Consider the following 24,451-nt stretch of genomic DNA (forward strand, 5'->3'; position numbering starts at 1 on the left):
GGTGAGGTCTTGGGGCATGGAACCATCTGTGCGGGGGAGCCAGGGAATGGGGGGCGGGAAATGACTGTGCTAGGTAGAGGAAGGCCAGGAGGGTGGGTCTGTCTTTCATTCCCATGCAGGTGGGTGCTGGACCCTGCCCTGGGCCCTAAGCCTTGGCCCCTGCAAGCGTCCCCACAGCCAGCTGGCTGCCTGGAACATGCCTGGGGGCTGAACTCCCTCCCCACTCAGAGGGGCATGCCCCCAATCGCTGTCCCAGGGCCCCTGGCTCTAGCTCCCCCAGTGGTGGGGCAATAGCAGGCCAGGCTGGGGCAGGCCCTCCCTGCTGTTCAGAGGGAGATCACAGCATGTTGCTGGTGCCAGGAGGGGGGTGGCGGTGGGGTGTCCCCTGAAGTGAATGGGGCTCCTCCTTTGCTGATCAGCCCCAGTGTTCCCTGCTCCCTACCAGCACTGGGCTCAGAACAGCTGGGGCTGGGAGGGCCAGGGGATTTGGGCTGTTTCCCCATAATCTGTGTTTAATGGGGCTGCTGGTGTGACACCCCTCCCCAGTTAGGGGGAGCTGGAGCCCAGCTGGCCCCAGGGGACCCTCTCTTGGATTCAGCTACCCCCCCCCCCCCAGCTTGATGGAAAAGGGATTTGGGCAACGTTGTCCCTGGTGTGGCCCAGGACTCTCTGCTCACCCCCAGGCAGGAGCACCCAGCTGGGGGGCAGTGGGAGAATCCTGGTCTCCAGTGGGGTTATGCTCCCCAGCAATGGAAGCCCAGCTGACGGAGGCAGGGAGGGCACAGCCATGAAGGATGAAAAGCTGGTGGGTGCCCCCAGCTCAGTAACCAGCCAGCTGCAGCAGACTACCCCACTTACGCAAGGAGAGGGCTTGCCCCTGGGGCGTGTGGGGCAGCTCCCATGGCCTGCAGGGGGCAGCCACCTGCCACAGGGGCCCCGAGGTGTCATGAGCAAGGGGGGAACCAGGCCCTGGTTGTCCGTGCCCAAGGCTGGCCCAGTGGGCAGCACAGCCCTGCCAACCCCGGGCAGGTATGCAGGGCTCCTCCGCAGGGAGCTCCCCAGTGACCAGGCAGCACACCCTGCTCCAATACAAGTCTCTTTATGCACCTTAGAGATATAAAAAGTACTAAAAATACCAATCCGGTTTACCCAAAGAAACCAGCTCAGAAGGATGGGGATCAAGGCTCTCTGCCCCCTGCCACGTCATTCCCCATCCCACTGCCAAGACCTCCCCCAGGACAGGGAGAGGAAGGAGAGGGGTTAATGGGTGGGGGAGAAAAGACCCTCCCTCCAAAGGTCAGACACCATCGAACAGCCCTGTGCGTCCCCCCCCCACTTTGCTTTGGGGTTACCCCAAATCCTTCCTGAATGGGGCAGGGGCTTGAGCAAGGGAACCTGTGCAGAGGGCTCCCGGCCAGGAGAGGCTGCTCCGACGGGGGTAGTAAAGCCCCCAGCAGAGCAGTATGAGCAGTCGTGCCCTGCAGCCAGCTCCGGTCTCCTTTCCCTGAGCAGCTGCTGCCGGCAGGGGTCTGATCTGCAGAGGGAGTGAGGGCCTGCGGGAGCCAGCCCGGGTAGGAGAAGGCTGGCGGCCCCACCCGAGGGCACCCTTTGGCCATCGATGCAGCAGCTAGGCTGGCCAGCAGGGAGGGCTGCTGGGCACGGCCCTGCTGTGGGGGGCAGCCCCAATACTATGTTTTCCTTTAAAAAATGTTTTTTGGTACAAAATCAAAGAGGGGGGAGGGGAGCCCCTGCTCAGATCATGGCGATGCTCTCAGGGGTGCAGTTGAGGTGGGTGGAGGTGCTGCTGCCGCCGGGCGACTTGCAGCCCCGGCTGCTGGCCCGCTGCAGCGCCGTCACCAGGGTGTCGGTGGAGACGGCCCCGAAGTCGTAGGCGAAGGTGCCGTAGAAGACCAGCATGTCGATGACAAAGACCCACTCGCAGATGGCCGCCAGGTGTTGCAGCAGGGGGCTCTCGTGGATGAAGAAGACACCGCCTAGGGGCTGGCTAAGGAAAGGCACCCACTGGGTGTGGCCTCAGCAGAGGGTGGAGTCAGAGACCCCACTCCCCACCCTGCACACTGACTTGGAGTCCTGTCCCTCCCCCCCAAACCATGGGGGGAAGGGGCACCAGCTTCACTCATTCCCCTCCCCCTGGGGACTGACTCCAGGCACCACCCCCCTACCCCCACTGCAGGAGGAGGGGAGGGGAGGGGAGGCATGCCAGAAGCCCCCTGGGCCAGCTCACACCTGGCATGACCCTTATGAACCTTCCCTGCCCCCAAGCCTGGCCACCCTCGAGCTCACTCCCTCCCCCCCCACCCCAGCCTGTCCGCAGGAGGTGCCCATGGGGAGGGGGGATGTGGCTCTAGCCTCAGGCAAATGGGTATCTTTAACCCTGTGCTGCCTGCAGGGTGGCACACACAGCCCCTGATCACTAGTGCTAGAGGCTGTGGGTACAGGTGAGGCCTGGGGCAGGGGACCCTGCCATGTATCATCAGTACAGCAGGAGAGGGCCAGCCCCTGGCATGCTGGGGGCACCCTGGCACCAGGGAGGTCAGCCAGGCAGAGCTGTAGAGGGCACCATATGCCACAGCCCTTCCCAGTGTCTGTGCTAGGCCGTCCCGTTTGAGGCGCAGAGAGGGGCTGCCAGTTTATAGCCCCTTCAGCAGCAGACGTGGCCCCAGGTGATGCCCCTACCCTGCAGTAGGGAGAGCCCGATGCTCTGCTCCAGCCCTGGGAACTACCCTGCTCTCTGAGGATACGGGGGGACATCGGGCCCAGGGATCAAACATGGGGCAGCTGCGTTAGCTCAGAGCTGGCAGCAGGCTCCCTGGTGCGGCCTGCAGGACACAGCCCTGCGGTTACCTAGGTGACGTTCATGGATGTTGAGCTGGGGTTAGTGCCCTGTGCCTTCTGGGTGGCAAGGGGGCCAGGCGGGTGGCTGGGAACCCGCAGCCGGAAGGATACTGAGGACGAGGGCGATTAAGGCCATGCCGGTGAGGGAGACACGGAGGTGCGCCATCCAGCCGTCCAGGGCGCTGATGGCAGTGTGGTAGGTGAGGATGCACTGGAGGCAGACGAAGAGCAGCCCGGCCGGGAAGGCGATGCCCGCCCCGATGTAGTGCAGGGACTTGGCATTGTCCACCTGGGGCAGAGGGAGGGACAGCAGTGAGCCTGGGCCATTCCTGCCCCTCAGGCCCCCCCTTCCCCCCTCCCAGTTCAGCCTGGCTGATCTCACACCACGGGGGCCCTGCACAACCCCCCCCCCCATCCCAGGCTTGCTTCTTCTGCACCCCAGTAGCTCCTCCCATTCTGCGCTGCTTCCCTATCACCCGCATGCCCCAGACATGCCCCGCTCCACAGCTGCCAAGCCCCTTCCTCTCTTCTCACCCAGCCCTTCTGGGGAGCTAGCATCTGCCCCCTCCTCCCCCCATGGCCAGACAGGCAGCAGCCTCCCCCCAGCAAAGGGACATCACAGCTAGCTTAGGGTACGGGGGACAGGGGCCACGTGGCACCCTTGGGTTGAGAGGCTGAGGGTGCCAGGGCAGGAGAAGAGCCTGGCCCCTGCCCAGCCCACCTGGAAGTTGCCAACCACGACGAGGCCGGCAGCGTTGGTGCAGCCCGCGACAAGCGCTGTCGTGTTGACCCAGGAGCGGTGGCTCTGCTCAATCAGCTGCCCATAGCGCAGGAAGCAGATCAGCACCACTGCCGAGAGACAGACTGTTAGCAGGGCTGGGGGCTACCTCCCCCCACACCCAGAGGACCCCAGCCACACCAGGAGCCATGGGGCGCTCCCCCTCCGGGACTCCAGCTGCCTGGCTGGGCCGTGGCTCTGACGTGAGGTGTGTGGGGCTAGAGAAGCTGGCTGGGAACCGTCAGCTCCACCTCGCAGCCAGCTGGGGGAGGTGCCCCCAAGCCAGCTGTGCTCACAAACCCAGCCACAGCAACAAGCCCTCGCAGACCCCAGGGCCATTAACACCACTGAAACGAGGCACCTGGGGATCGCTCCTGGGACACTGCACCCCGTATTCTTCAGAGCGAGGAGCATTCCAGCCCAATTCTGATCGATTGTATGCCAGATAAGGCATGGGAGGGTCATTGGAAAGGTTCTGCTTTACTGAATAGGATTATCCTACTTGTGTGCATGGATCATTTCTGTATCTGAATTGCGAAATATTGACTGTGTATCTGTATTACAAATGTGTTTACACTTGGGGAACGCCCACTAGGGCAGTGGTTTTCAAACTTTTTTTCTGGGCACCCAGTTAAAGAAAATTGTTGATGCCCGCAACCCAACAGAGCTGGGGATGAGGGGTTTGGGGTGTGGGAGGGGCTCAGGGCTGGGGCAAGGGGTTGGGGTGCAGGAGGTGGCCCTGGGCTGGGGGTGCAGGCTCTGGGGTGGGGCCATGGACAAGGGGTTTGGGGTGCAGGAAGGGGCTCCAGGTTTGGGGGGCTCAGGGCTGGGCAGGGGATTGGGGCTCGGGGTTACCTCGGGTAGCGTCAGGTCAGCGGTGCAGCAGGGGTGCTAAGGCAGGCTTCCTGCCTGTCCTGGCACTGCGGACCGCGCTGCACCCCGGAAGCGGCCAGCAGCAGGTCCAGCTCCTAGGCAGAGGTGCACAAGCGTCTCCATACAGCTCTCGCCCACAGGCACCCCCCCCCCCCAGCTCCCATTGGCCAGGAGTGCAGAGCCGGTGCTTGGGGCGGGGGCAGAAGGCAGAGCCCTGTGGCTCCCCCCACCTAGGAGCTGGACCTGCTGGCCGCTTCCGGGGCACAGCGCGATGTCAGAACAGGTAGGGACTAGCCTACCTTAGCCAGGCAGCACCACTGATGGGACTTTTAACAGTACTAGGTCGCGACCCGCAGTTTGAAAATCACTTGTCTAGATGGCTGGCTGGGAAGGGCCCATTCAAATTAATGAATCATTAAGGAGAACAATAGGCCTTAGAAGGCGCTTATTCCCCACCTGAGGGTCTTCCTGAGGATGCTACAAATGGCCTCTGAGCAATGGCTGCTGTGGCACTACAGGGATAGGTCACCTGGTGCAGGACTCCATCTTGGAATCCCAGTGTTTTCCCACTGAAAGGCATGGGAACCAAGCTTGGAGACAAAGGGTTCCCACCATATGCAAAAGCTATTTAAGGCAGGGGGGTGACATCATCAGGGTTCTTCACTGACTTCCCCCAAGAGACTCTTGGAAACACCCGAGGACCAAAGACTGAACTGGGGGAAGTGCTGGTAGGGTGACCAGACAGCAAGTGTGAAAAATCAGGACAGGGGGTGGGGGGTAATAGGAGCCTATATAAGAAAAAGACCCAAAAATCGGACTGTCCCTATAAAATCGGGACATCTGGTCACCCTAAGTGCTGGACACAGGCTAGAGGGGCTTTTAAGCTGTAAGCAAGTGCAGCTGGCCCCTTAAGAATCTCTGCAGCCTGCTTGAACCATCACCTGGGGTGAGAAGTTGCTACTCATATCCAATCTCTTTAGTATATTAAGCTAGTTTGCATGTTTTGTTTGTTTGCTAGGTAATGTGCTTTGATCTGTTTGCTATCCCTTATAATCACTTAACATCTATCTTTTGTAGTTAATAAACTTGTTTTTGCTTTATCTAAAACCAGTGTGGGGAGTCCTAACTTGGGGCAGAAAGCTGTTACATATCCTTCTCCACATTGAGGGAGGGGGCGATTTCATGAGCTTACGCTGTACAGTTCTCTGTGCCATGTAAGATGGTATAATTTGGAGTTTACACTCTCGAGGGGGGTGTGCACTTGAGCAGTTCCTTAGCTGTAGTCTCCCCCTGCAGAGCTGATCACAGCATATGTATGAACATAAGAACAGCCATACTGGGTCAGACCAAATGTCCATCTAGCCCAGTGTCCTGTCTGCCGACAGTGGCCAATCCCAGGTTCCCCAGAGGGAATGAACAGAACAGGGAATCATCAAGTGATCCATCCAGTGATGAGCTGCCAAAATATTAACAACAGGTTCCCTCCTCCTCACCCCACGAGGGGGTTGTGCCCCCCCAGGGACTCCTGCCCCATCCAACCCCCCACGTACCTTGACGCCCCCCCACCCGGGACCCCAGCCCCATCCACCCCCCTTCCCTGTCCCCTGACTGCCCCCTGCCGCCCCATCCAACCCCTCCTCTCATTCCTGATGGCCCCCCGGGACCCCTGCCCCATCCAACCACCCCTTCTCTCTGTCCCCAACTGCCCCCGGAACCCCTGCCCCTGACTGCCCCCCACCGCCCCATCCAACCCCTGCTCCTTCCTGACTGCCCCTGGGACCCTTGCCCCCATTCAGTTCCCTGCCCTCTGACCGCCCCAACCCCTATCCATCCCCCCACAACCCCTCGAACTCCCCTGCCCTCTTCCAAAACCCCCTCCCTGCCCCCTGACCGCGCGGCCTAGAGCCGCTCGGCCGGGGCCGGAGCCGGGCCCGGGCCGGAGCCGCAGCCGCTCGGCCGGGACCGGGGCCGGCGCCGCGGGGCCCAAGCCAAGCTGGGCCGGAGCCACTCGGCCAGGACCGCGGGGCCCAAGCCAAACTGAGCCAGGCCCGAGCCGCTCAGCCGGGGCCGGGGCCGCGGGGCCCGAGCCGAGCAGGGCCAGGCCGGAGCCACTCGGGGCCAGCACCGCTGGGGCCGGGGGTGCTCGGCCGTGGCCAGGACCGGGCTGGGGCGCTCGGCGGGGCCGGGGGGCCAGGCCGGAGGGAGCTGCTCGGCCAGAGCTGGACTGGGCCACGCTGCGCCTCTCTAGAGCCCTCCTCACGCATCCCCACCCCAGTTTACCTGCCTGCTGCTTGTTTCAGGCTTCCCGCGAATATCTGATTCACGGGAAGCAGGGGAGGAGGAGGAGAAGGGGGGCGGAGCGTTCGGGGGGGGGAAGGGGGAAGTGAGCTGGGGCCGGGGACAGGATGGACAGCTGCCGAAGCTTTTGTTAAATTTAAAAGCCCTTTTAGAACCGGTTGTCCTGGAACAACCAGTTCTAAAAGGGCTTCTAAATTTAACAACGGGTTCCTGCGAACCGGTGGGAACCGGCTCCAGCTCACCACTGGATCCATCCCCTCTCACTCATTCCCAGCTTCTGGCAAACAGAGGCTAGGGACACCATCCCTGCCCATCCTGCCTAATAGCCATTGATGGATCTATTCTTCCATGAACTTATCTAGCTCTTTTTTGAACCCTGTTATAGTCTTGGCCTTCACAACATCCTCTGGCAGGGAGTTCCACAGGTTGACTGTGTTGTGTGAAAAAATACTTCCTTTTGTTTGTTTTAAACCTACTGCCTATTTTCATTTGGTGACCCCTCATTCTTGTGTTATGAGGAGTAAATAACACTTCCTTCTTTACTTTCTCCACACCGGTCATGATTTTATAGACCTCTATCATATCCCCCCTTGGCCATCTCTTTTCCAAGCTGAAAAGTCCCAGTCTTATTAATCTCTCCTCATACAGAAGCTGTTCCTTACTCCTAATCATTTTTGTTGCCCTTTTCTGAACCTTTTCCAATTCCAATATATCTTTTTTGAGATGGGGCAACCTGTACACAGTATTTAAGATGTGAGTATACCATGGATTTATATAGAGGAAATATGATATTTTCTGTCTTATTATCTGTCCCTCTCTTAATGATTCCCAACATTGTTAGCTTTTTTGACTGCCGCTGCACATTGAGTGATGTTTTTAAGAGAACTAACTGCAATGATTCCAACATGGGTGGTGGGTAAACCCCTGACTTGGGGAGGCTAGCCCCCCAGCCCTGCCCCTTCTGTGCCCACCAGAACCCAGCCCCCACTCGGAGCACCACGCCGCTGGGCCCGACCCCTGGCCAGCATGCCCCCCCGCCTGTGAAGGCACCTCCCCGCAGAGCTGCTGGCCCCAGCACTGGGTGGGCAGACAGCTCAGCTGGGGTGGGCCTGGGCCCGGGCCCAGGCCCAGGCGCGAGCAGGCCCCAACCTGCCTGCCGCAGGGAACAGCAGGCAGAGTGGGGTATGGAGGTGGAGCATGGGCCGGGGACATCAGGCTGTTTGGCCTTCCCATGCCTACGATACCCGCCATCCATGGACTCCAAGATCTCTTTCTTGAGTGGTAACAGCTAATTTAGACCCCCTCATTTTATATGTATAGTTGGGATGTTTTCCAATGTGCCTTACTTTGCATTTATCAACATTGAATTTCATCTGCCATTCTGTTGCCCAGTCACCCAGTTTTGTGAGATTCTCTTCTCAGTCTGCTTTGGACTTAACTATCTTGAGTAGTTCTGCAAATTTCACCACCTCACTGTTTACCCCCTTTTCCAGATGTTCAGCAGCTGGGTGTGTCCCTACCTGTATGTGTGCTGGAGCCTGGGAGAGGGTTTGACAGGCTGGTCACAGCAGTACTAGGTAAAGGGAGCCCAGGCTGGTGGGTCAGGGGCACCCCAGTTCCAGGTGGCACCCCAGTTCCAGGTGGCACCCCACGAGGAACCCATCACACCCCCACTGTGCGTATTGATAGTGACTGACGAGAAACCCCCCCACCCTCCCCCAATGGAAGGCCCCCAGAGCTCGAGGGGCCGCCTGAGCGCTGGAGCCTGTGGCAGGGGCATGCGGGGAGCCAGTGGAAAGCCTGCAGATGTTGAATGCGCCAGGGGAAGCTGTTCAGTCCCTTGCTATCTCATCTCTGAATCTGGGGGGGGGGGGGGTCTATTAAATCAACTGGTTATTTTCACCCCCACCAGCTCACTAGTGTGCAACCTGCATGGAGTGTCCACCACAGTGACTGGGGAGCTAGGTTCACACCTCTGGGGATGACAAACCAGAGGGGAAAGTGTCTGGTAGTTAAGAACTTGGGGAGGCCCAGGGGGACCTGCAGGGCAGTAGGGATCACCATAAAAGGCGTAGCCAGGCCCATGGAAGCCAGGGTAAGACCTTTACACTTATGGGCTGGCTACTGGGCTGAGGGCTCTGAGCCACAGCAGCTCCTGAGGCCACAGGATTGGCAGTGACAGACCCACTCCCTGGGCCGGGGGATCCTGTGATGAAGTGGGGGGGGGGGGGGGTTTCTTGTTTTTTTTCTGATGGTTTTCATGCAGAGGGGGTGGGATGCAGTTTCCCTGGGGGTTACTGGTTTAAGAAGGTGAGGGGAGAGGGAGTTTGTTGTTACAGAGGACCAGCCACGGAACTTGGGACCCCAGCCAATGGCCTGGAGAATGGAGACCCCAGTGACTGGTGACCCGGAGGCCCAGCTCAGGAGTCACAGCCGGTTCTGGCCAGTGGGAGGACAATGAGCTATAAAGAGAGGATGCCAGTGACCTGACCAGCCGCTTCCAGCCAGAGACCGGAAGAGAGGAGAGGAGGCCCAGGTGACCCTGTTTACCTGGATAGAAGACAGTGGACAGAGGCGGGACTTGGGGCCGGTGATCTCAGATGCCCAGCTGGGAAGCAGGGGGGCTCAGGGCTGGAGAGGGGGAGCAGGCAGAGCCCACCTGGATGCAGGGGAGACTTGGATGTGCTGGGCTGAGGGAGGCCAGGCCTGAGGCCCTGAGAGTTTCCTATGCTGTGTTCAGATGCTCAAGAAACCCTCCTATTCTACGCTGGCTGAGAGTCACTCCGGTCTAGAGAACAGGGTTGCATCATTCCCTCTGGGAGTGGAGGCCCCGGGGGTCCAGAGCAAGGGCACTCCCTGAGGGGGCCCATGGCGAGAGACAGGCATGCAAAGGCTCAGAGAGTGGGCATGACCTGTGCATCCGTGACAATGTCCTCAGCATATCCCACAAGCATAACATTTTTAAACAGTTTCCAGCACTTCTGTTGCAAAGAAAACCTTCCACCCACCACTGAGCCGCCCTGGGAAGGGAGCAGCCCGCTCCGTGCCCCGGTGGGGATCTGCTGCCTGCCCAGCGGGGAGGTCGGGCCCCAGTCCAATGCAGAGGCAGCGCTGGGGACAGAACAGCAAAGGGTCCCCTCTACCGAGCCAGATCAGCAAATGCAGCCCCAGATCCGGCCCCACAGCAGGGAGGCTGAGCCTGGTGCGGGCTACGTGGCCAGCAGGCCAAGGCAGTCACAGGAAGAGCCCTCTGCACAGAGCGGCTCCTCAGCAGGCCAGGCGGGGTGGACACTTACCCATGAAAGCCCCGATGTTCCCAATAAGGCTGAAGAGGCAGCTCTCAGGGGGATATGTGCCACACTTACTGCAAGGCAAGGAGAAAGCAGTCAGCAAAGCCAGGACATGATCGGAGCAGCACACGCCTCCCCCTGGTAGGCATGGAAAGGGGGTGGGTGTGACCCCCATCCAGCACCCCTCTGGGCCGGTCACCTCCCTGGCTCCTGTGCCCTCGCGTGCCTCCTGGGCATGGTGACACCTTGGCACCCCAATATTCACCACTGTCATGTAATTATTCTGTTTTGCACAAAGTGTGCCTTGTGAGAGATCTAAGTCTTGATCTGCTCAACAGTAATATCTCGTTGGACTGTATGTGCTACCGGCATATGTGAAGTTTGGCTATGTATGGGCTATGGAAACATGTTGTGAGGTTGAAAACACCCACAAGCAGCCTTTCAGGTACAACTGTAAAAAGGCCAAACAATGTTAATGGCTTACTGAGGAATTGCACAAGCACCAGGATTACCCCAGGAACTGCGTGCAACAGAAACCTCTCAGAGATAGCACTTCACAATGGGAACTGTCTGACCCAGGTCACAGCAAAAGAGCTTTCCAGCAAGTGTGGGGGAAGATCTAAAAGAGGGGCAATGACAACGTGAGGGGGCCTCACCTCTCCCGACAACAACACACCTGGAAACACCTGATGAATAAAGACTGAACGGGGGGAAGTGATGGTCCCAGGTTAAGGGATTTTTAGCCTGTGTATTAAAGCCGGGGAAAGCCAAGCTGCAAAGCCAAGGCAGCTTGTGCCTTAAGAATCTGCCAGCCTGTTTATCACTCAGGGTGAGAATTTGCTAATTCATATCCTAGCTATCTAGTGTGTTAAGCTCAGTTTGTGGTTTGGTTTATTTGCTAGGTAACCTGCTTTGATCGGTTTGCTATAACTTACAATTACTTAAAATCTATCTTTCTGTAATTCATACACTTCTTTTAAGTTTTAATCTAAACCAGTGTGTGTTTGACTAAGGTGCCTGGGGAAAAATCTCAGCTTGGTTACTACAAGTGTGCATGGTCCTCTTCACATTGAGGGAGCGGTGGACCAGGTATTAAACCCATATACTGGCCAGATTTGATCAGGGCAGGACGGTACTGCTCTGGGGGCCTAGGCTGAGAAGCTGGTGGTCAGAGAGCCTGCATGTGACTGCACCTGTGTGAATGCTGGTGAAAGTGCAGGCTTGGAGGGCTTTGCAGCTTGTCACAGCAGCACAGTGTGAGAGGAAGCCCAGGCTGGTGGGTCAGAGGCTCAGTGGTACCCCAGCCCCAGGTGGCACCCTGGGGGGAACCTGTCACACATGGCACATATTGCGCCAGGCCCTGGGTCCCCCAAGGTGTGCTGCTCCCCTATCCCCCTCCTTGACTCGCCCTCCACCATGCCACACATGCTGCACGTGACTTGGCATGATGCAATGCCACAGCTCAGCAGGAGCGGCGCCAGGGTTTTTGCCACCCTAGGCGGCATCGCTCCTCCTCTGAGCATTTGGCGGTGGGGGTCCTTCCGCTCCGCGTCTTCGGGGCACTTCGGCAGCGAGTCCCAGAGCAAGTGAAGGACCCGCCGCCGAATTTCCACCGAAGACCCGGAGCGGAAGGACCCCCCACTGCCGAATTTCTGCCAAGGGTGGCAAAATGCTGCCCCCCAAATCCTGCCGCCCTAGGCGACCGCCTAGGGTCGCCTAGTGGAAGTGCCGGCCCTGCAGCTCAGGGGTGAGCTGGCTGGTTTGCACTGCTGCCCCCAGCAGGGTGGGATCAGGCCTGTGGGTGCCCACCTGGGCCCCCAGGCTGTGGGTTGAGTGGCCCACAGCACCATCTCCCTGTTGCACAAAGGCAGCTTGGCCATGGCTCATTCCAGCACATGCTGCCAGAGGGCTCTGGGCACCTGGCACTTCCGGAGAGCCCAGCAAGCAGCCACCACGGCACCCCTGCCCCCAGCCCTGAGTGATACATGGGGGGGGGGGGGGAAAGCGGACGGCAAGAGGAGACTGACAGTGAGGCAGCCATCGAGGCTGGGGCTGCCCTGGGGTGAGGGAGCTGTGAAGCTCTCTCACTTAGGGCAGAGGGTGCAGCTCCTCTGGCCTCATGCAAGCTCCTCGGGGTGGGATAACACCCCTAGCGCGATGGACCCCAGGTACCACTCACACCAACCCCCGCTTCAGCCTCACCTGATCAGAGGCACATCTTCCAAGGTGCAGCAGCTTTTGGGGTAGCCATGCTTGGCAGGGCTGGAGGAGCATGACTCGTTGTAGGACCTGAAATCAATTGGTAAGTGGGGAGGAGGGGGATGAAAGGGGCCAGAACAGCACGGGGGGGAGCGGGGGAGTTAGGAACGGACATGGGGGGCAGGAGCAACTGACCTCTGCCCTACCGCTTCCCAGAGCGGTGGTATAGTCCGTATTACCCATCCCTGGGCACGGTGCCCTCCATAGACAGGGGAGACCATAGGGGCTCCTCTCCCTGTCCTGGGGGCCTGGAGACATGGCCCCACCTCCTCCAGGCTGCCCAGAAGCCCTGGCACCCTCCCCTGGCAGCATAGAGGGACTGCTTCCCCCACCATGGGCCTTTTTAACATGGCTGCCGCCAGGCCCCACACACTAGGCAGGCAGGGGAAGGTTATAGCCAGGCAGCTGGTGCTCTGGACCATCCTGGGCACCCCCTGCTCTCCCCATCCCAGGGGCAGCACTCCGGATCCAGGCCAAGGAGCTAGACTGGAGCACGGGGGCTGGCCCCGGAGCCTGACCGTACTGGTTAGAGATTAGGTACTACAATTGGCCAGGGCAAGGAAGGAAGCGGGTGGGGCCGCAGCGCCTGGCAGGGGCTGCCCGTGCACTGCCAGCCACGGGGGCTGCTGCTCACCAGTTCTCGACAGGGCACACGTGGTGGTTCATCACTGCCATGGCGTACCTGCGAGGAGCAGAGCCAAGGTTACCACACCTCTGAACTAGCGAGGGGAATTAATGCACCTACCCGGCCTCCTGCCCCATAGGAGCCTTCTCACCTCCCCAGCCTCTGGAGCAGGGGAGCCCAACTTAAGAACCCCTTGAGAGGCATCCAGTGTCCACAGCCGAGCCCTGGGTAATGGTGCCATCTCCAGACAGGTGCCCTGAAGAGCCCGGGGGATGCTGGGAATGGACACAGCACCGGGAAGGCCAGCTCACCGGGGCTGAGAGACCTGGCAGTGTCATCCACACCCCCTCACCCAGCCCACCTGGGGGTACATGACACAGGCCCTGCCCATTGTGCCACGCAGGCCAAATACCCAGCTACCTCTGCCCCCTAGCACCACCACTCTCACCCCAGCAAACCCCTCCAGGGACACGAGCCAGTGCCCTGCCCAGCCCAGGGAGCTGCTCAGCTCACACTTTGCTGGGGGAACCAAACGGCTCCATTCTTTGGTGCTTGTTGCAGCGCTGGCAGCCAGGGGCTCCGTAGCCAACGCCGCATGCAGGGCTCTGCTCTGAAGAGCAACCGGCCACGGCACTGGGGGGCTCAGTCTTTGTCCCCCGAGTAAGTCTCCATCAAGCAGCCTTGGGTCACAGGCGCAGAGACAAATTTTTCCTAACCTCTGCAAACGCTGGGATCTTCCCTCACTGGCTTCCGCCCTGCATGGTGACGGGGTGCACAGAGGTCTCCAAACAGCTCAGCCCCTCGCTGCCTGATGCTGCCCAAGGAGCAGCCCCTGCCATGGGTGGTGTCTCCGCAGGGTTAAGGGGAGTTACTGGGGGGGCACTGGGCTCAGCAGGACCATCCCCCCCAAATCCTCCCTTCGGAGAGCAGAACGGCACTAGAACGGGGATTGGGATCTGCTTGGCTTCGCAGCACACCCGATACCAGGGCACGTGCCCCAGGACGTTTCAGAGCACGGCCATGCGTGAGCTGGGGAAGTGGAAGTCTTGTGAGTCGGCTTCCCCTGCCACTCCCAGGTGTCTCACCTTCGGAAAGACCAAGTGGGGGGTTGGAAAGTTACCAGCAATTCTGAGAGGTCCCCAACTTTCCCCATAGCTCCCCTTCCCCCAGCAGCATGACGGCTCGGATCAGCCTGGTATCTGGACCGCTGGTGGAGCGACGCACACTCGGCCCGGGGAGCCGAGCCAAGCAGCAGCCAAGGCGACATGAAGGAATGTTCCCTTCGTCCTGCCACGCTCGGCTGTTTAGCTTCAACAGCCGCCTTCGGTGCCAGCGCAGGGACAAGCCATTCTCCCTGGGCTCCAGCCAGTCACCACAGGGCCTGCGCCAAGAACATCCACGCTCACAGCCCAGATCCCACCGCCCCAACCCCAGGGCAGAACCGCCTTGGGGGAGAGATCGGCTCCCCGGTGCAGAAGGGTGGAAGAGCCCGTTTGTTGCCCTGGGTGAGGGGGCACTGCCCCAGCTGCCCATCACGCTAGAGCAAAGAGCACCGCGGTGGTGGCAGGGAGGGGCTGCTCCTGGGGTCTGGGGGCACCGGCTCAGAGCCGTGATCCAGGCTGGCAGGCCAGTGGGCATGCGGGCCAGGGGCTATTCCGTGGGGAGCAGGGCTAGGGGGCCAGATTTGGGGCAGTTTGAAGGCACAGCAGTGCCACCGCCATGACTCCTTGCGGAGCCCAGACTCCTGCACTGGCAAGGCTGGGGCACTACGGTTTGATAGCCTGGCCCAAGAGAGCACGAGAAAGGCCTGGGAGCTGGCAGGGGAGGGGCAGCTGAGCTCCCGGCCTGCGACCCCCTCCCCACTCTGTCACTACCCCCACCCCTCCCTGAGCAGGGCGCGTGCGGAGCCGCAGGGGTGAAGGGCTGAGCCTTGTGTCCACGCTGCTGGGGGCAGCCAGGCCCGGCTCATTCCCGGTGCATGCGGAGGCCTGCTCTCCTTGCCCAGGACCCTGTATGGTCAGAGGTCACCTGACAGGCAAAGTCAGGGGCAAACTGCTCTGAGGAGTCTCCAGCCGCCTTTGACCCCTCCCCCACCTGGTGTAGAGCTGCCCCCAGCACAGCCCCCTCCCCAATACCTCCTTATACTGGGGGAGCAGATGGGGTTGACCTTGATGGCCTGGCCTGACACCGCATCTGCCAGCCCCCCCGGCCGAGGGCCCTGCCTCCGTCCCGCTCTCACCAGGCCCTGCTTCCCATCAGGGTCCTGAGTCCTCACCTCCAGTTACAGTTAGTGAGAGCGGCTGGTGCTGAGCCCTGGCAGGCCCCCCCCCCCCCCGACCCCACGCCCTTCTGAGCTTCTGCCACTCCAGACTGGGCCAAACTGGCACAGCCTCCCCACTCCCTGCAACGCCCGAGTGGCTCCGGGAGAGCATGTGTGTGTGTGTGTGTGTGTGTGGAGGGGGGTTTTCACCAACCCCAGGAGCAGCTGGGGGCGAGATACAGGGGACTCTGAGCTACCCTCTGTGTAACTGCACAAGCCCCCGGTCGCCATCTATAACGAGTTCCCACCTCCCTGCCTTTAACCAAGCTGTCACTTCACTGCCGAGGTCCCAGGCCAGGGCTGGAGCCATCAGCAACAACTGCTGGCTGCTCTAAGCACCCAGCGTGCGCAAGAGCCTCCCAGGGGCAGTGATGGGGTCCCGGAAGGCTGGCGGGCTGGCCAGCCTGCCCCAGCGGGCTCTGTGGAGACCTCATGGGGCAGGGGGCCCTGCAGGTGAGGCAGCAGCCGGATCCAGAGGATTACACCTAGGTTAGCACTCTGCATCTGAATTCCCATCTGTTTCATGGGCAGCTTTGCAAGGCCACTCCCCTCAATCCTGCCCCTCAATCCTGGCACCAGCAGCCCCCAGGGACTCCCCTCCTGCAGAGGGGCACTCAGCCCAACACGGTTTGGGGTGACCCTGGCTCTGCCCATGTGGATGAGAACAAGGGTCCCCCCAGTGGCTGGAGCCTGGTACTGCAGGGTGAGTTAGGGACACACTGGGGCTCTCTCAGAAATGAGGACAAGGGCAGCTATTGTCAAGGCAGCCGTGCTGAGGACCGTGGGAGACATGCCAGCCCCACCTTGGGGAGGATTAGGAGAGGGACCCCACCCAGTTCCACTAGCATCTAGGTCTGCCTGAAAACACACTGGCCGGTAGCTACCCGCCCCCCGCCCCAGTGAGTGGGGTAAGTGCCAGAGGGCTGTACCCGCGGGAGCGGCCGTCAGTGGACCCTTTGCTGCCCTGGGTTGGAACACAGCCCTCGAGCCGCTCAACCTGCAGGCAGGAAGTCCCGTTCTGGGATCGTAAGGCCAGTCCTGAAGCCAAACTCAGCAGACACCACGGGTCAGACACAAGAATGCTGAGCCCTGTAGTGACCACCCTTTAAGCCCTGTAGTGACCACCATTTACCTGGTGCAAAGGGGATCCAGTTAACCCTCCCCCACAGGTTCCCATGTCAGACACAGGCCAAGGGGCTACAGCAAGGGGAACGCACTGAAGTGTAAGCGGCAGGATGTTGGCCAGGCCCCACAGGTAGCTATGGCTCCCAGATCATGGAGCCTGGCGACTGAGGATTCATCACACAGCTTATGCCAGTTTGATGCCCTGATCACAGAGGGGCAGGGCTCAGAGAGGACCCAGAGGTGCCCCCAGCACTGGAATAGTGGTATCTGCACCTCCCAAAGTAATTGCTCACAATCACACCCCACCTTTCCATTTTCCCCACCCCATCACAAAGCAAACCTCAGTGCTCACTCCGTGACCTCTCACCAGCACCCCAGACAGCTGCCACCCTGGAGTCCGAGCTGGGCTGGGGACACAAAGAGCCGCCAGCCACTGTTACACCAGGAGGGGGCAGAACTGGAGTGAATCCAAGACTCAAGTAAAACATGGTGGCAACAATCAGTTCATAGCATAGGAGGCTACTAAAGGGAGGGGTTGTTAGCTCAGAGAGAGGCGGGAACCTGCCCTTCACTGGATTCAAAGTCACTTGGTTTGGGGCTTAGACTGTCAGAGGAAGCAGCCCATGGACTAGCCACCCAATCTCATGGCTATTGGAGCACCCTGTTCATTAGCCAGATCCCAGCCCCTGTTGGTTAGCCAGCACCCTCCCCACATCACTACACAAACCAGAGCAAAGTGGCTGCTTACACGATCCATATCCCAGTGATGGAGAAGGTGGACAGGCTAATGGGGAGGATGATCCAGGCTGTCATTAGTGAGTCCAGATACGGAACATGTGTGTGTGTGGGGGACTCGGAGATGAGGAGGGAAGGGAAGGGAGAAGGGGGGACGGGTGGGCACCAGCTACAACCCAAGGCCTCCACTCGGAACCATCAGAAGGCACCTGCCTGGAAGAGAGAGAGAGAGAGAGATGCCAATGTCAACCAACAGCAGCCAGACCTACTGTTACACGGGGGGGGGGGGGGAGGAGTCACCACTACCTTGGAGCCCCTCAGTTTGGGACTGTTTTCCTCTTTAACAGCCACATCCCTTGGACAGCAGGTGTCCATCATCCCACCCACCGACCCAGGAGTCCCTAGGCCCACCCCCTGGCTCTAGCCAATGTACACACCTCCTCTGCTCTCCCACCAAATCCCTGGTAGCACTACAAAGCCCTCCCCCACTTACCCCTGACCTTGCAGCCAGGGCACAATGCATGTCAATGCTGGGACATATGGCAAGTGTCACAGGATGGCAGCAGGCAGTTCTTCCTGACCATGCTTCCATCAGGGCAGGGAGACCCTCTTGGGCATAGGGCAGCTGCAGATTCTTCCAGCCCACCCTTCTCCTGTGCCCCTGGGCAGCCAGCTCCTGGGTGCTCCCCCGCTTTGTGTTACAGCTGCATTACCACATACTGATACAACACCCCCCCTCCCGCTGACACAGTCCCACTGCCACTAAGCCACACCCCCACCTCAAAGCTACAGGCACCCCACACCCCCCTTCTCTTTCCAGCTCCTTGTGCACTTCCAACCAAGGAAGCAGGACATTCGCTTCTCCTTCATGCTGCTGGATTCAAAGCCAAGGGCCCAGCTTAGCGGCCATCCCTGGCCCTGTTGCTTAGCACCCTCCCCATGCACTGATCCAGGGGCTCAAGGACACAGACTTTCTGGCACTCACTCCTTCCTTGCATGGGACTTGGGCTGGCTAGGCAGCCTTGGAGAACAAAGCTCTCCCCATAGCAGGGGGTGCAGAGACAAGGCCTCCCTCTCCCCATCCCCCTGGCCTGGAGGGACCCCGCCTAGCCTAGCAGTGAAATTGGAATTCAGCTTCCAGGGCCCAGCCAGTGCCTGGCCGCTTTCCGATCGGCTGCCACGAGGGGACGGCGATTTACCTGACAAGACAGGCCCTGGCAGCCCCTGGGGTGGGGCCACACACCCCAAGGCTTCGCGTCCCAGCCAAGTATCAGGGTTACGGGCTGGGCTCGGGACAGGGACAGCAACATTTCATTCATCCCGCACCTCCGGGCCGCCGCCAGCGCTGGATCCCCCCGGGTTTCCCGCGTCATTCCAGCAAAGCCGGCCCCGGCCCCCCGCTGCCGGGTTCCCGGGGCTGGTGCAGCAGGGACCCTGCAGCGCTGCCAGCTCTGGGGCGGCGGGGTGGGTCCCGGCTTCTCCACCCAGGGTCTTGCAGCGCCCGCGCCCACCCAGTGCCCCCGGAGCGAGGTCGGACAGACGGGAGCCCGCACCACCCTCGCTCGCGAGCTCACAAACCCGGGGCCAGTGGGGGGGGGGGGGGCGGACCCAGATGTGTGGAGGGACCCGGGTCTCTGGGGGCAGATCCGGGTCTGGGGGGGAAGGGGGCCGGGCGCGTTCCCACCGATGGGGGGGGTCTCTTACCCGCTCCCCGCCACAGCCTCCCGTCCCGGCCCCAGCGCGCCAGGGTTGCCGGCTCCACACGGACCTTTAACGGGCCAGGCCGGCCCCGCCCCCGCGCAGCTGACCGCGGCGCGCAAGGCCCGACGGGAGCTGTCGTTTCCGAGCCATCCCAGTGCAGGACTACAACTCCCGCCATGCAGCGCGAAGCGACCGCAGCCGGGACAATAGAGCGGAGGGGGCTGGGGCGGAGCTCTATCGGACGCGGCGGGGCTTCTACGACGGACAGGGATCCCTGAGAAGGGGCGGGGTTTGACGTTTGAATGATGGGGGGGGGGTCAGGCTGGACTGACCCATCTCTGAGATGGGGAGGGGGAGTCAATGTTTCCCCTCCCTCGGGAATTCCTGTGTTGCAGGTTCGAGTCCTGTCCTCGGCACAGGTCGGGGGGGGGGCACAATACTGGGGGTCCTGCCACGGGTCCAAGTCCTGAATTAGGGGTCCCAGCTCAGGGTCCAAATCCTGGCTCTAGGCTGAGTCCAGGCCTTAGGGGGTCTGAGGTCAGGAGCCTGGGCTGCAGCCAGGGGGGTGTTCGTATCCCACGCAGATTCAGGAAAAGTAGGAGCAGATATTACCACGGAGCGGGTGGGAGCTGCACAGGGCTGGTGCCCCTGGCCCTGCCATGCACTCTGGGGTGCCCTGTTCGCATTGTGCACCATCCTTAACACCCCGCTGGCTGCTGGCTCCCCTCCGCCCCAATGGATCCAACCATCCCCAGACAAACAGCCTGGCAGTGGATCAGCCCAGAACACAGTTGCCAACTTTCCCGCAGTAACTAAGCACCTCGACTTTCACAATAAGCCCAAAATCAAGCTAGTCCCATCAAGACAAGGCCAAAGCAAGCCAATCCCTAAGAACCCCAACACTCCATGTGACTAGATCCCCCCGGCGTGCAGTCTGGGGCCTGCTGTGCACCCCTGACTCTCTCCCCCCCTTGACCCTGCTTGCCCCCCCCCTTTGCTGGGAGCTAATAAAACAAAAGAAGCAACTGTTACAAGCTCCAAACTAGCCAACAAGCAACTCACAAGCCAATTAAGCCAAAACCAAGCCCAATTTCTGCGTTTTTTCCGCAGGTTTGGCATGTCTAGCCCAGAAGCTTTCCGCCTCCAGGAGAGGCTGGAAATGATCCACCCAACCTCAGTGCTGCCCCGTGCCACCAGCTCCGTGTGGGCGAGATCTTCTGGCCACGCCGGCAGTGACGCCTCTCCCTGCCAAGTGCTGGGGTCAGGGGCCTTGCCCCATCCTGCCAGCCATGGAAACCAGATGATGAGGGAGTGGATCAGGCCCCATCCCCCACCACACAATCCCTCTTCAGCCACAATCCTATGGGTGTCAGGGGGGCACCGGTTGCTTTCGGGCCTTCCCTAGGTCTGGAGAAGCCTGCAGCCTGCGACTCACCCTCTCTGCCCTCCAGGACCCTGCCAGCGCTGACCCCAGGCCTCCAAGCAGAGGCGGGTTAAGCTTTTGTGGGGCCCTGGACCAAAGCAAGTGGGGTCCCCTCCCCCACATTCTCCTGCCAGGGAAATGAGGTTGGGATGTGGGGGCTTCCCCTGCTCCCCGGCAGGAGCGCTGGGTGGGCAGGCGGAGTGAGTCGGGGCATGGGATTGCCCATTTTTTTGTCTCCCCCAATTGGCCAGGGTCCCTGGGCACGGGCCCCATTGGCCCAGTGACTAATCTGCCACTGCCTCCAAGCCAGCAGCCACGACTGCATTGTCGGTTCCCCACATCACCCTTGGAGCCCCAACATCCCAACCAGCGGGAAGGGGGCTAATCTCGGCTCTGGAGATACACCAGAGCCAAGCCTGGGAGATTATAAACAAGTCCCCTGGTTATTCCCAAAATCACTCTTACCCTGGTGGCCGCAGGCCCTGGGATGGGAGACTATGGATCTGACAACCCAGGGCCCGTTCCCCACTGGCTGTAGGTTTCTGGGCCGTGCTGCTGCCAGGGTAGCGGGGTGAACGAGAGCCGCGAGGAGCAGGGCAGCTGGGCGGGGACGCTGCTGACAGCAGACTGGGTGAGTATGGGGGGAGCGAAATGGGAATTCATCAGGTCCCAGCTCAAAGCAGCTCCAGGAGTCAGTGTGTTGGTGGGCTGGAGCAAAAGGGCTGGGACTCAGGGCTCCTGGGCTTTAGCCCCATCGCTGCCACTGACTATGTGACCTTCAACACACCACTTCCCCACTCCGTGCCTCAGTTTCCCCAGCTGTAGCCTGGAGGAGAGGACACTGCCCTGTGCAGCCAGGTCGCTCCTGCATGCAGTGGCTGGGGATCCCTGGCTGGCAGGTGCTGCAGATTCCCAGCGGTGGGTGTCATGCTCTGCCCTACACTCAGATCCCCTCACCCTTGGGTTCGAATCTGTCCCATGCTGCCCGTTGGGTGGCTGCTGTGTAAAGGGAGCCTGAGGGGACTCGGTGCAGGTCGTAGCAGGGCAGGTGTCACCCCTCCTTGCTAGTCCCAGCAGGAAGGCCATGGGCTGAATCCCCTCCGCTCCCTAGAGGGCATCCCCCCAAGCAGGGCTGAGATGGGCTGCCTAGAGGGGGGGGGGTCACTCCCCCTGGACCCGAGCTGTGGCTAGAGGCCTTGTGGCTCCAGGGCTGTGAAACAGGAGAGTGCTTCTCATGGGTAAGAGAGCCTAGGACAGCTGGGTCCTTCCCACAGCTTGCCACGCGCCCGCAGGCACAGGGGATATCAGGCAAATAACCCATCTCCAAACCCATCCGAGAGAACCCCTGCCTGCTCCGGGACGACCGGCGCCAGAACGAGCCCGGATCCCCTAGGCCCCAGTTGGTTACGCACCGTGCGCTCGGCAACGGTCTAGAGCCCTGGATTCACAGCAGCGTTTGGGGGCAGCGACGGGCGCAGGCTTGTTACAAACCTCGGCTGACAAGCTCGTTTGGTGGACACGGTTGGATGCCACGTTCCATGGCCTGGCCATGGCCCTGGGACACCCTGGCCCCCTTGGAGCCGCTGCCGACGCCAAAGGGAGCTGCACAGAGATGGGGGAGAACGTGGCCTGCAGGTAGCAACTCCTAGACCCTTCTTGTCGCATCCAGCATGGCCTGATAGGAGCCTCTGCTTCCCTGGAGGCCAGCCCTGCCCCGTTTCTCTCCCCCGCTCCCTTAGCACAGTGCATTTTCCCCGTTCTTCCCGTCAGCCGTTGCCACCCGGGAGTGCCCCCCCGTCCAGCTGCTTGAAGGATCCGCAATAGGACACCGAACACAGACACTGAAAGTGCCATCAACGGTCTTTGGAGTCAACACTGGGCTCAGTGCAGCATTGGCAGCTCTCCGAGCCCTTGCTTCAGGCTCTCTGCAGACTCAGGTAGGCAATGCTATCTCACAGGGCACGTTTTCAGGGGTTTCTTCACTACCCCACTGGCTGGACATTCCCTTTGCGGTTCAAATGAAGACCGAGATGCCGCAGGATTTGAACGTGCCACGCAGGCCGCAGAAATACATCCAGCGGGCGGGGTCCGGCTCGGACACTGCGGCTGTAAACTCTGAATGGTAAACAGACACCCGAAGACCACCTTTCTGTGTGAAACCGGTGTGCCTCCCAGAGCTCCCACCACCCCGCAGACCCCCATCACTGCAAGAACGTGACAGAAGGACAAGTATTTGGCCATGCAACCATTGTGTGCAAATGGCTGCATGGTCCAATCCCATTGCAGGAAAGGTGACTATTCTCTTCCCTTTAATTTCAGGAAAGCCATGTGGCTAGTGGTTAGACCACGGGTTTGCTGGGCTTTGCCTTGGGCTTTCCCCTCCTGTGCCTCAGTTTCCTCTTTGGTAAAATGGGGATAGCCATGGTGCCCATTGCAAGCGCTTTGAGCTCAGTGGCAGGGTCGTTCTGTGCGTAGCTAGACATGAGCAGGGTCTGAAAGTGACCCAGGCACAGAAAGGTTTGCGGGATTGTCTGAGTATCTGGATTGTGGCAGTGCCTGGGACGCCACACAATGAAAAGGCAGCCCCCCGCCCGCGATTTGTGCCAGTTTAGTGAAACCAGCGTCGCCCCCGTGAGGACACACTGATCGCATGTCAGCTTGAACCAGTTCCCAATCCACTGCTAGAACCTGGTTCAAACAGAGACGTGCACATGGGAGGGTTTTGCTCCATTTAAAGGGAACAACTCTCCATGCAGGCCCATCTACCAACCTGCCTTGGGGGCAAGAATCTTCTCCTTCAGGCTCATGCGAGTTCTGGGCTCAGCGAAAACTGATCACTGCCCCCCACACCCGACGTGCCAGAGAAGCGGATGAGTCGCCCTGCCCCAGAGCAGGCCCTAGTGGGAATTATACCCTCCCTCAGGCGGCCCCACCTCTCTGCCCTCGGGGGAGGTGGCCGATGGGTGTGGGAGTGAGTGCAGGGGGCGAGCTGTCCTCCAAGGGGGGGGCCTGGTGGAGAGGCGACCTAACACCGGGGGGACTGGGCAGCACAAGAACTGCCTCCTGCTCAGTGCTCAGGACAGGGAAGCTGGACTCCTGGGTTCCGTTCCCAGCTCTGCTGCTGACCGGCTGCCTGAGCTGGCCCGAGTCATTTCTGCTCATTGCGCCTCAGTTTCCCCACCAACTCAGGGGGCGGAACAGCAGCCGAACTGCCTCTCCAGATCCCGGGGGGAAGGAAGAGCTGCTGGCGTGTGCAGCGCTCGCCGGGGCCGTGGCAGCAGTCAGATGAAATCACACGCCAGGGGTCAGCACTGCGTAGCGACGAGGGCACCAGGCTGGCGCTCAGGGGAGCGGGGCCCATTCCTAGCTCTGCTGGGTGACCTGGGCCAGGCTGATAAGACTCGTCCATTTCAGGGGAGGGGTGAGGATGAGTCGAGGACCGCGCCCTCCCCAGTTCTAAAGCCCGGGAGACAAAGGGGGTCAGGGGCTAGAACACCCCCAGGGCGCGGCCCCAGCGATCCCCATCCAGGCAGGGGTCGCACAGGAATGCTTGTTACTACACAGCCCGGTTCTGTTTTGTCAGGACGTTTATTGGTGCCGCGAGCACAGGGCCCTGCGGTCCTGGTGCCGAGAGCTCCCTGGGGCAGGCCTGGCTGGCCATGGCACTGGAGCACGGGGCTCATTCATTTCTCCAGCGCCCCGGGGCCAACAGGCACTTAGAGCCGAGATGCCTGACGCAGCCCGGCGCCGAGGGGGCGGTTCCACCATGCGTGTAGGGCAGATCCAATGGGGTTCGGCCGGTTCCCCCACCCAGGACACAGGGCGTCCCCTAAAGGGCTCAGTGGCACATTCCTGCCTGGGTGGGAGTATGGGGCCCATGGGAACCTCTCAGGGACCAGCCCAATCCCGGTGCCCTCTGGCCACCGCCCCAGCTGCCAGGTCCCGTGCTGTGTGCTGGCCAACAGCCTGGCACCTTCAACCAGCCACAGAGCTCCCTTAAACAAGACAGTCTGCCTGGGTGTGAGCCCCCCGTGGGAACTGAGCCAGAACAGGGAGCAGCTCAGCCACCCATAGAATGGAGGATAGGGGACCCCAGGAGGTGGGAGTTGGGGGAATGGGGATGGGAGACCCTGGGGGCATGGAAGTCAGGGGGCAGGTTGATGGGGAA

General features: G+C 60.7%; 1 protein-coding gene across 1 annotated transcript; it reads right to left on the bottom strand.

Annotated features, from left to right (window-relative positions):
* Nucleotides 1–1,085: 1,085 nt before the first annotated feature.
* On the bottom strand, nt 1,086–17,294 carry TMEM150A (transmembrane protein 150A). Its single transcript, XM_065399507.1, has 7 exons — nt 17,173–17,294; nt 12,989–13,036; nt 12,298–12,384; nt 10,102–10,169; nt 3,578–3,705; nt 2,968–3,145; nt 1,086–1,994 (listed from the first exon to the last, which is right to left on the bottom strand). Exons 1-7 carry the CDS (start codon nt 17,235–17,237, stop codon nt 1,753–1,755), a joined length of 816 nt encoding a protein of 271 aa, XP_065255579.1. The 5' UTR covers nt 17,238–17,294; the 3' UTR covers nt 1,086–1,752.
* Between the last annotated feature and the right edge of the window lie 7,157 nt (nt 17,295–24,451).

Source organism: Emys orbicularis, chromosome 2, assembly GCF_028017835.1.
Source record: "Emys orbicularis isolate rEmyOrb1 chromosome 2, rEmyOrb1.hap1, whole genome shotgun sequence".
NCBI lineage: Eukaryota > Metazoa > Chordata > Testudines > Emydidae > Emys > Emys orbicularis.